The sequence below is a fragment of the Mesoplodon densirostris genome, chromosome 4, assembly GCF_025265405.1.
Source record: "Mesoplodon densirostris isolate mMesDen1 chromosome 4, mMesDen1 primary haplotype, whole genome shotgun sequence".
Classification (NCBI taxonomy): Eukaryota; Metazoa; Chordata; class Mammalia; order Artiodactyla; family Ziphiidae; genus Mesoplodon; species Mesoplodon densirostris.
In genome coordinates, this window is record NC_082664.1 from 120,689,936 (window position 1) to 120,705,357 (window position 15,422).

The window sequence follows — 15,422 nt, forward strand, 5'->3', positions numbered from 1 at the left end:
TATTTTGTATTTGCCGTTTAATCAAAGGGCTAGCTAAGACTGTAGGGGAAGACAGTGAGTGGAAACAGTGTTGCAGTGTAGACTTCTTAGCCAGACATGGAGTTGACTGATTGCCATTTGATTCCCAGGACAGGCTGTACAGTTTTTTTAGTAGCAATACAAAGTGGAATACCATGCAAAAAAAAATGCTTAAAATTTGCACACCCCATATGTTTAAATTGATAATGTGGAGGAAATCACCAGTATATCTGAGACTTCAGGTTTTGTTAAAGTTAATTTCAAGCTCGACTATAGCATGGATAAACTGCCTGGCTCCATTAAATTGCGTGTATCCAAGAAACAAAATTGCAAGTTTTGAATCAATCCAAGATTAGCAGAATCTCCTAGAGATGGGGACTAAGGAGCCAGAGGCAGGCAAACAGTGCCCAAATTATTAAGTGCCAGAGGGCACAGCACTGCCTGTATATAATTAAGTATCTTTTATTATTTGAGAAGAGACAGTGGTGTTGAGTAGAGAAAAAACTACTATTTCACCTTGATAGTAATTATAGTTTACAAATCAAAGGGAAAGTTACCGGTATATTGTCTGCCTTGGGAGTCAAAAGGATCTATTAATTTAAGGTATTTAGGCACTTTACACAGGAATATTGATTGTGTATTAATATTGTGGAATAAAACTTCTTACTATACCAGGGATGGCAGTAAGTGGAAGACTCCCTGTATTTCCGTGTGTTATACTTTCAAAAGTTGCTACTGACCTTGAGTTTAACTCTTGTAAATGCAATTTTTCCTCCAAAGGAAAACCAACTCTACCAACAATCACAAAGATAAAAACTTGCGCCAGAGAAACACAAATTAAGTACTACTTGTAATGTAAGTATGGCCTTCTTTAGAAATTTTAAAAAATTATATTCAAATGAATGTGCCTCTGTTGACCTTATTAAAAATTCTTCAATAGTTGGTGTTATGTTGAAAGATCTTTTAGTTGATTTCAAGAGCAGCCAGTACTGGTGGAACAAGTTGTCTCTCCAGTGTAGCAGCTGGAAAGGAAGATTTTCAGCTGAGCTCTTCCACTTATTTACATAAATAGTTTTCAGAATATGTAAGATGTTTCAGAACACCACTTTACTTACATCTTTAAAAAGAGGTAAAAATGAAATTGTCACCTTCTTAGGTGGATTATTCTCAGAGGCCAATTGGTCCCACTTTGCTTCTGAGGGCAAGGCAAGAATGGTGGCCAGGCACAGCTGGGCTGGAGTACCTTCCGGTTAGGCACATGGAGATCAGAATTCCACACCGCATCCCTGAGCATGCATGCTGTTTGAACCAAAGCTTTGTTTTATAGGCACTTGGTGTAGTCTTAATAGTGCATATTCTCTTTTAATTTCTAAATACTCTTTCTTCACAGATCCTTAGGTTCCTGAAACTGGTGGCAACATGACCTGCTAAATTTTCTGCTTGTACCTCTTTGGTTCTTTCCCTTTCAAGTGAGCAGCACCATGATGACTGTCTAAAGCATGCCTTATTTAGCCTCTCCTGTAAGGGTGACCTAGCCAGGTACATTTTAAACAATGCTTCAGTGTAGAAGGTGTAAACTATTTTGGGCTTGATGTGCTGTGAATGTTGCTTTTTTTTTCCCCCCTTTGGTAGAATATTTAAATAGAAGTAAAAAGGTCCTCTGAGGATCAGATCATGCATGCACCGTTTTTTACTTAATGCAGCTGTTAAATTGGCAAAGCTCTAAAATGCACTGCTGCCATCTAGTGACACATTTTTGTAAAGTACAGCAAAACCTACAGATATATACAGTATATAAATATATATATATATTTATATTTTTGGGGGTGGGAGAAATCCAAAATAAAATAAATGCTTGTTTCATTTTTAAGCTGCTGACACTCATTCCTTACTGTATGTTGTCAGATGAGGAAACTGTTCAGTTCTGGTACATAAAGATGAGTAATATAAACTGAAATCTATAATTTTAAGGGCTTAACCTATGACTTTGATAAGAAGCTGGAACAGTCCACTGAATGGATATAATGAACTGCAGTATATATGTATGATTGCTTTTTAAGTGATTATTTTTTCTTTTGTTAAATCATGTAAATTCTTAAATCCTTTTGCACTGATGTGTTGAACCTAATTGTACATTCAATTAAGGCAAACTTTTATAATTTACCTTTTGTTTTCAATGACCTTGAAATGTTACAGCATGGTATTCTATGCAACTAGTTATACTTTGAGGTTGACACTGTATTTTTTCATTGATTGAGTGTAGATTTTCACACCCGGCAGGGTTCTCACACGGTGCGTAATGGTAGATGCATGTACTTGTGTTTTGTGTAATTGTTGAAGTGCAATGATGTATAAAAACGTGGATTCACCTGTTTTTAAAAATAAAACTGATAAAAGGTGTTGGAATAATACTCTTTATTCTAGTATCTTCTCTAATCTTAGGAGGAAGCATTTTTTTCCATTGCGCTGAAGTTCTTCAGTTCTGTATGTACATAGAATGTTAGTTGCTCAGCTCTGTCAGCTTTTTTAGTTCCTTTTCCACCTCTTCCACAAATGCTGGGAAATTCTGATCCATGAGGCACAAGCGTAGAAAGGGACCTAACTCTTCTGTGTTCCATGCAGATTGTTCATAGACCACGGGCAGCTTCTCTGATGCCAGGAGAGACTGTGGGGATTCCAGAAGAGTAGTTTATTAGAGATTACAGGAGAAAACAACAGCCTGAATAATAGAACACAGAAAAACTTTGCCTTAAGGAAAGATCTGGGAAACAGACACGAAAAATTAGTGTCAATTAGCTTTGCAGAGTTCCTTTACATAATGTTTCTAAATGTACAAAGTGAGATAAACTTGTATCCTTAGGTATTTCAAGTATATTAATGAAACGATTTGCAAAGATCCTGCTTCAGTGAAGAGTATGGTGCTGATAAGTTTGTGGATTGATAAAGCCTATTGATGAATGGACGCCACTAACTTAGTTCATCCTTTCCACCTTATAGGTGGAAGAACGGGTGCGAGCAGTTCATCATACGGAAACTGGGTTCTAAATGTAATACAGAGAGGTCACAAACTGACCATCCCAAGGGCACAATTATCTCGCTTTTTCTGGTCCTATCTGTGAGGCTTGACAAGTAGAGGCATGTATCCATCACCACAATCAAGACAGAACATTTCCACCACCCTCAGGAAGTTCCTCATGCTACCTGCTCTTGTCAGACCCTCAACCCTTGGCAACCATGATCTGTTTTCCATACCTTATAGTTTTGCCTTTTCCAGAACGTCATGTAATGTGTTTTTCACATGCTATTTGCCATTTGTATGCCTTCTTTGGTAACTTGTATTTTAACACCATTTGACTAAGCTGCCAATATTTAAATACTAGGAGAGTTCAAATAAAAGTCTAACTGAGCTTGGCTATTCGGAAGATAAGGCGACAGTGGATCCACAGTCCCACGTGACGAAGATGGCTCCAGCTCTGTGCGTGGTTCAGTTACGTCTGGGCCTTTGATTCAGCCTTCTTATTCGCTCCTCATGTTAATTCTACTTAGGTAGGTGGTTTTCTACCCTTTCCATGGATGGCATGGTTTGGTATATATGTAAACAACTGACATTTCTCTAGGAACTATCTATAATAGAACTTGACTTTTCTAAATTCAAACCAGACTGTATCTAAAGGTAGAAAGAAGAAAATGAAAGTAAAATGGAGCCCTGTTCTCCAGTGAGAGCCACTGTTAACATGTTAGTATATCTCCTTCCAAACTTACGTTGTGTTTTTGCTACAAAAATCATGCATGCTGTTTTGTAGCCTTTTAAAAACAATGTACTATGAATATCTTTCCATGTCAATAGATATAGACATCACTTTTAGTGACTACATTTTTATCGCGCCTGTGGTTACAGCACTCTTTAACCACTCAGTATCCTATTCGTGAATAATTACGTTTCCAATTTTACTATAAAAAACACTGAAAAACATCCTTGTATGTATATTTGTGTAGATGAAATGGTATTATAGGTAATAAGATATACAGTTAAATTTTATCTGTATTGTTGAGTTGCTCTCAAAGAGTTTTACCAAACTTATATTCAAAGAACAACTTGTCTAGAAGGTTAGAGCAAACAAGTAACATATCTGAGCTCCCAGCCTGGTGCTTTTTCTTTATACATGGTTCTTCTATATGATGTAAATAAACTGGGCTGAGGTACACCTTTTATAGCAACTGATACTTCCTGAATAAGGACATCACACACTGCCTTGCTCATGTTTTTTTCTGTGACTCAGCCACTCTGAATCAGTTAACCTGTAACCCCAGTGCAGATATGAGGCTACAAACTGGGCACTATAACGTCTGCCCCGTGATTGTCCATTTATTTTGAGTGAGTGGTGAGCCAGATGGAGAAAACACCTGTATTTTCTTTCTTACACCACTATTAGCACAGTTTAATAGATAAATTAAAAAGGAAATTCATCCTTGACTATTGATGAATTCCTTGCAGAATTCTGTGGTTTGGAAAGCATAGGCTGAGAGCCTGCTGTCGAGCACAGCAGGGAATGCAGTGAGGAGGAGACCATCTTCAGGAGCTCCCAGCAGAACAGGCCTCAGGAACCCTGAGCGAGCCTGAATGAATAGTTCTGCAGGAGTCTGTGGTAACAGCAAACTGCAAAGGGAGAGGGCATGTCCGAAAGCAGTTCTGTGGTAACAGAGTTGAATCCTCCCGGGTCTCCACACATCCTTAGCCCCCACAGAAACTATCCTTGATATGACTCCAAATTCATATTGATATTTGTCTTAGAAGAGTTTCCAAATTTCATTTCCAAAATTAAATTGAAATTCTTACCTGTATTCCTCTTTCTGGGATAGGTGGTGAATAAATTATTTATCTCACACATTTAAAGGCTAACACTATAGACCACTCTTCATCTTTTATTTCCTCAGGAGAATAGCTCTTCAGTATGTGTCATCGTGTCTAATCTTACAAGGGTAGGTGGAGATGGCCTGTCTCTGTCTTTACCATCTTCTATAGCAACATTTTAAGTTACTGTTCTTAACTGGATTGAACAGGGGGATACAAATTCTTCAGGATCACTGTTTTTCCTGACATGAAAACTGAACATGGAAATAGGCCCTACCTGAGCTAACCAGGCCACTGAGGTCCTTCCTCTTGGAGTGCCTGTGCCAGCCGGTACCCACTGTTGCTGCTCCGGGTTCTGGTGTGACTGCAGTGAAACTACGTGCAATTAGGCGAATGGCTGAACAGGTCATTAAAGAAGTGGAAACACATGCATTCATGTTCAAAGAAAGAAATAAGCTTGGCTGTTACTTGATTTACCACAGTAGAGGTACAGACAGAGTTTAAATCTGAGGCGCCTGCCCTGTGCCTGGTGTTCCTTATGTCTCATAGGCTGGCAGTGCTTTTTCTTGTCTGACACCGTGGTGTACTTCTGTCTTCAGAGGCCCAGCCCAGGACCATGTGTTGGGACTGGAGGGCAGTGGACATTGCTCAGCTTCTGATAATCATGATTTGTCACCTTCTAAAAATTATTACTCAAGTAATACATGTTCACCGTGAAAAAGGAAAATGGGAAAAAACCCTATAGTTGCAAGATAATCTTACATTTTTAATAAAAGTTTTAAAAAATCTCATTTTAGACATTCTGAGGGAATGAGTTCTTCTGTTAGTAAAATTCCTAGATATCTTCATTCAACAATGTTTTGTGCCTACTGTGTACTAGACACTGGGGTGATAAAGGGAAGGGAGCCACAAAGAACAAGGTAGAGGTCCGGCCCTCAAGAACCTACAGCCCAGTAAGAACTTAGCAAGTAAAACAACAATTAGAATGCAACCCAGGAAGTGCTGGAATGGAGGTAAATAAGACTTAAGGCTTAGAGTGGAAGGGAGTACAGGAGGGGTGTGTGCGCTAAGCATGAAGGGTAGGAATGCTTTAGAGTCCAAGCTGCTTCAAAGGAACCTGTTATAGGAGGTTTGTTCTCTAGCAGAACACAGGGGATGTTTTCTAGGCAAACGGAGTGAATAAGGTATAGAAGGAGGCCTGGAGGCATAAGAGGCTCTGAGGGCTGCTTCTACCTAAAAGCATAAACTTTTCCAAGAGCCCCACCACTCCTCCTTCCTAGCCACATGTCTGCAGGCCTGGCTATGTTTTGGATACATGTGGTGCTTGTAGTGCTAATCTCCAGACAGTTGTGAGCTAGTGGCATCACTCGGAGAATCCAAGACCCTCCCTGGAAGGTGTCTCTATCAGCAGCATGTTCTGACTGCCAGAAGTAAATGTTCTACATGGAAGCTGACTGTTGCTAGTTACTGTGTATTAGCAGAAATGCATACCTGGAAGCATCAAAAATGGGGTGGCAGAGAGGAAGGAAAGAACAAAGAGAAAAGAAAACTAGTCAAGAATACTAAAATAAAAATGAGCAAAAAGGTAAGGGACTTTAATGAGTCTAGAATCCTTAGGCAAGCCCCATTTCTCTATTTAGTTTCCTTATCTGGAAAAGTTGGACTCTAATGTTTCTTCCAGCTCTGATATTTGATGTTTTCCTAGGAGACCCATCAGTTCAGCTCACACTGTGTTCTTCAAACAACTGGGAAAGACACCAGCCAAAATTCATATGCCATACACACTGACCTATAGCCAAGTGTGATGGAAGCAGCTGAGGCTACTGGGGTGGCCCTAAGGATTGGACAGTCCTCTGCCCAAGTGCAGAGAGATGGAAGGTTCTGTGCACACAGGAACGAGTCCCTGGCCGCTTTCTGCTGGACTACGTGTGCTAACAGAGGAAAGAGTTCACCTAGGAACTGCCCCCCTCTCTGAGTAGGCTGGGTTGCCTTAGAAGCCCTCAGGTTGAGAAATACCTGGTTAGGCCACAATTAGAAAAATTAGAAGGCTGAGGAAAACAAAATAAGAGCCAGGAAGTGACTCAAGAACTTGAAATAAAAAGACATGGAATTATCTCTATTTGCAAAGAAGAGAATAGCTGTTTTAGACAAAAGAAAATATATAGGCCAGAGCTTGCACCTCTTGAATTGGATTCTGAAAAAGGGAGCATGATAGCAAATTTGCACAGCAGCAGCTAAGGGCAAGCCTTAGAGGAGTTTTTGGCATTAGGAAGACTAGAATGTTCTAGGTAGGTAGTGCTTCAGAATGCCTGCATGCTGGTGAATTAACCCAGGAGCTTTATCTTGTCTCCTGCTCTGCAGCATCAGACACTCCGTCTTATCATGGCCCTATTGAATCATGAGTTATTACCCTCGGTAATAACTGACCAGGATGCTCATTTGTTCATTTGCAAGGGAAGGCAGATCTGAAAGGGTAACAGCACTGGCAGTAATAGTAATAACGGATCATGTTATTTAGGTATTTGCCAGGTGTTGTCCTAGCTGCTTATAGAAAGAATTTCAGTTTCACCATTTTACAGATGCGTGACTTGCATGAGATCACGTAGCTACTCATAGGGCTAGGATTCAAACCTAGATCCATTTTGATTCCAAAGCCTGTGGTCTTTGCACCACACTGTGCCATCTCATCTACTCAGAACACCAAACTACAGATCAGAGGAAGACTTGAATAGAGAATCAAGAAAAAACATGAAAGTTTTGTCATAAGCAAGAAAGTACCTTATAATAAGCCATTCCATCCCATTTGTAGAGAGGAGATTCTTAAAGAATACAGCAGCAGCTGATGAGGCAAAAATGTTTTAAACTAGATCCAGGGTTTGTAAAAACCCCAGCTTTAGTGTTAAGACATGTTCACAACGAAAGTCATGCAGAAACAAATGAAGGGGAAGAATTCTAAAACATCAAAATCTGATTTGGCAAATTAAACATAGTCAAGAAGAAATCATACAGTACTTGTTTAAAGAAAAACACTTTATGATAAATATTGTAAATCTATGTTTGCCCCAGATAAACTATGAAAAGAAAGTTGGTGATAAAACAGCAAAGGTGAATTGTCTTGGCCCAGTGAGCTTAAGGGGAACTTCCAGGATGAAGTGATGGAAAGCCAGGTTTGGAAAATCATTACTCAAAATAGAAAATAAGAAAACCCAGCTTGAAACTAGAATTTCATCCCAAGAGCAGAGGTAGCTTATGCTAGCAGCATGTGGGACTATGCCAAAGAAATGCTAGAATATGTACCTCGAGGAGAAATTCTGTAATAAAGATTCTCAAACTTTTATCACAAGACTCCTTTACACTCTTAGAAACAGCTTTTGTTCTGAGTTACATGTGATATTTATCTGTTAGAAATTAAAACAAAAATTTTATTCATTTAAAACTTGTAAAACCATTATATATTAAAAACATTTTAATGAAAACTATATTTCCTAACAAAAGTATAATGACTTTTGCAAATCTCTTTAATATCTAGCTAGACTCTCCTATCCACTTCTGCACTCAATCTGCCGACACATGTTGTTCTGGTTGAAGTATATGAAGAAAATCCGGCTTCACACAGATATATAGATGGAAAGTTTTTTTTAAAAAATGGGTTTTTCAGGTAATTGTGGATATTCCTTGATATGACACCAAAACTCAACAAGTGGTAGTTTCTTAAAGGTTAGTTTCAAGGTAGAATCTGAAATCACAGCAAGGAATTTTTTATACTCTGTTATATTAAAATCCTTTGGTCTAAGCAATCTCTGTACTGTTTTCCATAGCAGTTGTACCAATTTACATTCCCACCAAGAGTGCACCAAGGGTTCTCTTTTCTCCACATCTTGTCTTTTGCATAATAGCCATTCTGACAGGTGTGAGGATATCTCATTGTGTTTTTTTTATCGTTTTATTTTTATTCAAACATGAATAAGTACAAAATAATACAAAATACATGAAGACATAAATGATACATTGATCACTTGAGTATCCACTATTAATTTTAAGATAATAAAAAACAGCATTAACTTTGAAGTCATTCTCATTAATGTTTTTTTAAACTTTTATATTGGAGAAGCGATATATGATATTTGTCTTTCTCTGACTTCACTCAGTATGGCAATTTCTAGGTCCATCCGTGTTGCTGCAAAAGGGCATTATTTCATTCTTTTTAATGGCTGAGTAATAGTTCATTGTATATATGACCACATCTTCTTTATTCATTCCCCTGTAGATGGACGTTTAGGTTGCTTCCATGTCTTGGCTATTGTAAACAGCGCTACAGTAAACACTGGGGTGCATGTATCCTTTAGGACTATGTTTTTCTCCAGATATATGCCCAGGAGTGGGATTGGAGGATCATATGGTAGCTCTATTTTTAGTTTTTTAAGGAACCTCCATACGGTTCTCCACAGTGGCTGTATCAATTTACATTCCCACCAACAGTGCAAGAGGGCTCCCTTTTCTCCAACCCTCTCCAGCATTTGTTGCTTGTAGATTCTCTGATGTTGCCCATTCTAACTGGTGTGAGTTGATACCTCATTGTAGTTTTGATTTGCATTTCTCTAATAATTAGTGATGTTGAGCAGCTTTTCATGTGCTTCTTGGCCATCTGTATGTCTTCTTAGGAGAAATATCTATTTAGGTCTTCTGCCCATTTTTGGATTGGGTTGTTTGTTTTTATAATATCGAGCTGCATGAACCATTTATATATTTTGGAGATTAATCCCTTGTCCATTGATTCATTTGCAAATATTTTCTCCCATTCTGAGGGTTGCCTTTTCGTCTTGTTTATGGTTTACTTTGCTGTGCAAAAGCTTTGAAGTTTCATTAGGTCCCACTTGTTTATTTTTGTTTTTATTTCCATTACTCTAGGAGGTGGATCAAAAAAGATCTTGCTGTGATTTATGTCAAAGAATGTTCTTCCTATGTTTTCCTCTAAGAGTTTTATAGTGTCTGGTCTTACATTTAGGTCTCTAATCCATTTTGAGTATATTTTTGTGTATGGTGTTAGGGAGTGTTCTAATTTCATTCTTTTACATGTAGCTGTCCAGTTTTCCCAGCACCACTTATTGAAGAGACTGTCTTTTCTCCATTGTATATCTTTGCTTCCTTTGTCATAGATTAGTTGACCATAGGTGCATGGGTTTATCTCTGAGCTTTCTATCTTGTTCTAGTGATCTGTGTTTCTGTTTTTGTGCCAGTACCATATTGTCTTGATTACTGTAGCTTTGTAGTATAGTCTGAAGTCAGGGAGTCTGATTTCTCCAGCTCCGTTTTTTTCCTTCAAGGCTGCTTTGGCTATTCGGGGTCTTTTATGTCTCCATACAAATTTTAAGATGACCTGTTCTAGTTCCGTAAAAAATGCCATTGGTAATTTGATAGGGATTGCATTGAATCTGTAGATTGCTTTGGGTAGTAGAGTCATTTTCACAATATTGACTCTTCCAATCCAGGAACATGGTATATCTCTCCATCTGTTGGTATCATCTTTAATTTCTTTCATCAGTATCTTATGGTTTTCTGCATACAGGTCTTTTGTCTCCCTAGGTAGGTTTATTCCTAGGTATTTTATTCTTTTTGTTGCAAAGGTAAATGGGAGTGTTTCCATAATTTCTCTTTCAGATTTTTCATCATTAGTGTATAGGGATGCAAGAGATTTCTGTGCATTAATTTTGCATCCTGCAACTTTACCAAATTCACTGATTAGCTCTAGTAGTTTTCTGGTGGCATTTTTAGGATTCTCTATAGTATCATGTCATCTGCAAACAGTGACAGTTTTACTTCTTCTTTTCCAATTTGTATTCCTTTTATTTATTTTTCTTCTCTGTTTGCTGTGGCTAGGACTTCCAAAACTATGTTGAATAGCGGTGAGAGTGGACATCCTTGTCTCGTTCCTGATCTTAGAGGAAATGCTTTCAGTTTTTCACCGTTGAGAATGATGTTTGCTGTGGGTTTGTTGTATATGGCCTTTATTATGTTGAGGTACCTTCCCTCTGTGCCCACTTTCTGGAGACTTTTATCATAAATGGGTGTTGAATTTTGTCAGAAGCTTTTTCTGCATCTATTGAGATGATCATATGGTTTTTCTCCTTCAATTTGTTAATATGGTGTATCACATTGATTGATTTGTGTATATTGAAGAACTCTTGCATCCCTGGGATAAATCCCACTTGATCGTGGTGTATGATCCCTTTTAATGTGTTGTTGGATTCTGTTTGCTAGTATTTTGTTGAGGGTTTTTGCATCTATATTCATCAGTGATATTGGTCTGTAATTTTCTTTTTTGGAGTGTCTTTGTCTGGTTTTGGTTATCAGGGTGATGGTGGCCTCACAGAATGAGTTTGGGAGTGTTCCTTCCTCTGTAGTTTTTTGGAAGAGTTTGAGAAGGATGGGTGTTAGCTCTTCTCTAAATGTTTGATAGAATTTGCCTGTGAAGCCATCTGGTCCTGGGCTTTTGTTTGTTGGAAGATTTTTTATCACAGTTTCAATTTCAGTGTTTGTGATTGGTCTGTTCATATTTTCCATTTCTTGCTGATCCAGTCTTGGCAGATTGTGCATTTCTAAGAATTTGTCCATTTCTTCCAGGTTGTCCATTTTATTGGCATAGAGTTGCTTGTAGTAGTCTCTTAGGATGCTTTGTATTTCTGCAGTGTCTTGTTACTTCTCCTTTTTCATTTCTAATTTTATTGATTTGAGTCCTCTCCCTCTTTTTCTTGATGAGTCTGGCTAATGGTTTATCAATTTTGTTTCTCTTCTGAAAGAACCAGCTTATAGTTTTATTAATATTTGCTATTGTTTTCTTTGTTTCTATTTCATTTATTTCTGCTCTGATCTTTATGATTTCTTTCCTTCTGCTAACTTTGGGTTTTGTTTGTTCTTCTTTTTCTAGTTCCTTTAGGTGTAAGGTTAGATTGTTTACTTGAGATTTTTCTTGTTTCTTGAGGTAGGCTTGTATAGCTATAAACTTCCCTCTTAGAACTGCTTTTGCTGAATCCCATAGGTTTTGGATTGTTGTGTTTTCATTGTCATTTGTCTCTAGGTATTTTTTAATTTCCTCTTTGATTTCATCAGTGATCTCTTGGTTATTTAGTAACGTATTGTTTTTAGCCTTCATGTGTTTTGTGTTTTCTACGTTTTTTCCCCTGTAATTCATTTCTACTCTCATAGCGTTGTGGTCAGAAAAGATGCTTCATATGATTTCAATTTTCTTAAATTTACTGAGGCTTCATTTGTGACCCAAGATGTGATCTATCCTGGAGAATGTTCCGTGCACACTTGAGAAGTGTATTCTGCTGGTTTGGGATGGAATATCCTATAAATATCAATTAAACCTATCTCGTCTATTGTGTCATTTAAAGCTTCTGTTTCCTTATTTATTTTCATTTTGGATGATCTGTCCATTGGTGTGAGGTGTTAAAGTCCCCCACTATTATTGTGTTACTGTCGACTTCCTCTTTTATAGCTGTTAGCAGTTGCCTTATGTATTGAGGTGCTCCTGTGTTGGGTGCGCATATAATTGTTGTATCTTCTTCTTGGATTGATCCCTTGATCATTATGTGGTGTCCTTCCTTGTCTCTTGTAACATTCTTTATTTTAAAGTCTATTTTATCTGATATGACTGTAGCTACTCCAGCTTTCTTTTGATTTCCATTTGCATGGAATATCTTTTTCCATCCCCTCACTTTCAGTCTGTATGTGTCCCTAGGTCTGAAGTGGGTCTCTTGTAGACAGCGTGTATATATGGGTCTTATTTTTGTATCCATTCAGCAAGCCTGTGTCTTTTGGTTGGAGCATTTAATCCATTCACATTTAAGGTAATTATTGATATGTTCCTGTGACCATTTTCTTAATTGTTTTGGGTTTTTTTTTTTTTTTTTTTTTTTTTTTTGTAGATCCTTTTCTGCTTTGTGTTTCCCACTTAGAGAAGTTCCTTTAGCATTTGTTGTAGAGCTGGTTTGGTGGTGCTAAATTCTCTTAGCTTTTGCTTGTCTGTAAAGCTTTTGATTTCTCCATGGAATCTGAATGAGATCCTTGGCAGGTAGAGTAATCTTGTTTGTAGGTTCTTCCCTTTCATCACTTTAAGTATATCATGCCACTCCCTTCTGGCTTGTAGCATTTCTGCTGAGAAATCAGCTGTTAACCTTATGGGAGTTTCCTTGTATGTTATTTGTCGTTTTTCCCTTGCTGCTTTCAATAATTTTTCTTTGTCTTTAATTTTTGCCAATTTGATTACTCTGTGTCTCGGCGTGTTTCTCCTTGGGTTTATCCTGTATGGGACTCTCTGAGCTTCCTGGACTTGGGTGGTTATTTCCTTTCCCATGTTAGGGAAGTTTTCGACTATAATCTCTTCAGATATTTTCTTTGGTCCTTTCTCTCTCTCTTCTCCTTCTGGGGCCCCTATAATGCAAATGTTGTTGCGTTTAATGTTGTCCCAGAGGTCTCTTAGGCTGTCTTTAGTTCTTTTCATTCTCTTGTCTTTATTCTGTTCCACAGTAGTAAATTCCACCATTCTGTCTTCCAGGTCGCTTATCTGTTCTTCTGCCTCAGTTATTCTGCTATTGATTCCTTCTAGTGTAGTTTTCATTTCAGTTATTGTATTGTTCATCTCTGTTTGTTCTTTAATTCTTCTAGGTCTTTGTTAAACATTTCTTGCATCGTCTCGATCTTTGCCTCCATTGTTTTTCCAAGGTCCTGGATCATCTTCACTATCATTCTGAATTCTTTTTCTGGAAGATTGCCTATCTCCACTTCATTTAGTTGCTTTTCTGGGGTTTTATCTTGTTCCTTCATCTGGTACATAGCCCTCTGCCTTTTCATCTTGTCTGTCTTTCTGTGAATGTGTTTTTTGTTCCAAAGGCTGCAGGATTGTAGTTCTTCTTGCTTCTGCTCTCTGCCCTCTGGTGGATGAGGCTATCTTAGAGGCTTGACGGGAGGGACTGGTGGTGGGTAGAGCTGTTGCTCTGGTGGTCAGAGCTCAGTAAAACTTTAATCCACTTGACTGCTGATGGGTGGGGCTGGGTTCCCTCCCTGTTGGTTGTGTAACCTGAGGCAACCCAACACTGGAGCCTACCTGGGCTCTTTGCTGGGGCTAATGGCAGACTCTGGGAGGGCTCACAGCAAGGAGTACTTCCCAGAACTTCTGCCAGTGTCCCTGTCTCCGTGGTGAGCCACAGCCACCCCCCGCCTCTGCAGAAGACCCTCCAACACTAGCAGGTCTGGTTCAGTCTCCCCTGGGGTCACTGCTCCTTCCCCTGGGTCCTGATGTGCACACTACTTTGTGTGTGCCCTCCGAGAGTGGAGTCTCTGTTTCCCCCAGTCCTGTCAAAGTCCTGCAGTCAATTCCCACTAGGCTTCAAAGTCTGATTCTCTAGGAATTCCTCCTGTTGCCAGACCCCCAGGTTGGGAAGCCTGATGTGGGGCTCAGAACCTTCACTCCAGTGGTATAAGTGGTGTAAGTGTTCTCCAGTCTGTGAGTCACCCACCCACGAGTTATGGGATTTGACTTTACTGTGATTGCACCCCTCCCACCATCTCATTGTGGCTTCTCCTTTGTCTTTGGATGTGGGGTATATTTTTTGGTGAGTTCCAGTGTCTTCCTGTTAATGATTTTCCAGCAGCTAGTTGTGATTCTGGTGTTCTCGCAAGAGGGAGTGAGAGCACGTCCTTCTATTCCGCCATCTTGGTTCCTCTCCCCCCATGAGGTTTTGATATAGCAGTCCGTATATGTACAAGGTTGTTTTAAGTTGCTGGTCTCTTTCCTGCCTAGAGGAGTTCCTTTGGCATTTGTTGCAAAGCTGGTCTGTTGGTGCTGAATTTTTTTAGCTTTTGCTTGTCTATAAAGCTTTTGATTTCTCCGTCAAATATGAATGAGAGCCTTGCTGGGTAGAGTATTCTTGGTTGTAGGTTCTTCCCTTTTCATCACTTTAAATACACTGTGCCACTCCCTTCTGTCCCGTAGAGTTTCTGCTGGGAGTTCCTTTGTATGTTATTTGTTGTTTTTCCCTTGTTGCTTTTAATATTTTTTCTTTGTCTTTAATTTTTGTCAATTTGATTACTATGTGTCTCCATGTGTTCCTCCTTGGGTTTATTCTGCCTGGGACTCTCTGTGCTTCCTGGGCTTGTGTGACTGTTTCCTTTCCCCCGTTGGGGAAGTTTCCAGCTATTATCTCTTCAAATATTTTCTCAAGTCCTTTCTCTCACTCTTCTCCTTCTGGGACGTCTACAATGTGAATGTTGGTGCATTTAATGTTGTCCCAGAGATCTCTTAGACTATCTTCATTCCTTTTCATTCTTTTTTCTTTACTCTGTTCCACAGCAGTGATTTCCACCATCCTGTCTTCCAGATCATTTATCTGTTCTTCTGCCTCAGTTATTCTGCTATTGATTCCTTCTAGTATATTTTTCATTTCAGTTATTATATTGTTCATCTCTGCTTGTTTTTTCTTTAGTTCTTCTAGGTCTTTGTTAAACATTTCTTGCACCTTCTCAATCCTTGCCTCCATTCTTTTTCCGAGAT

The 15,422-nt window shown here is 38.8% G+C and overlaps 2 protein-coding genes across 3 annotated transcripts in view; one reads left to right on the forward strand and one right to left on the reverse strand.

The window, feature by feature from the left end:
• Positions 1–2,429, forward strand: part of NPTN (neuroplastin) — a 56,446-nt gene extending 54,017 nt beyond the window's left edge. The window contains exons 7-8 of the mRNA XM_060097030.1: positions 799–873; positions 1,409–2,429. Of these exons, the coding sequence (XP_059953013.1) occupies positions 799–859 (61 nt within the window). The 3' untranslated portion in view covers positions 860–873; positions 1,409–2,429. The remainder of the gene's footprint in view (positions 1–798; positions 874–1,408) is intronic.
• A 39-nt stretch (positions 2,430–2,468) lies between these two features.
• The window catches only part of REC114 (REC114 meiotic recombination protein), a 113,181-nt gene continuing 100,227 nt past the window's right edge, over positions 2,469–15,422 (reverse strand). For both annotated transcript variants that reach the window (XM_060097032.1, XM_060097031.1), the window contains 2 exons: positions 5,148–5,234; positions 2,469–2,683 (listed from right to left, as the gene is read on the reverse strand). In XM_060097032.1, the coding sequence (XP_059953015.1) occupies positions 2,519–2,683; positions 5,148–5,234 (252 nt within the window). In that variant the 3' untranslated portion in view covers positions 2,469–2,518. The remainder of the gene's footprint in view (positions 2,684–5,147; positions 5,235–15,422) is intronic.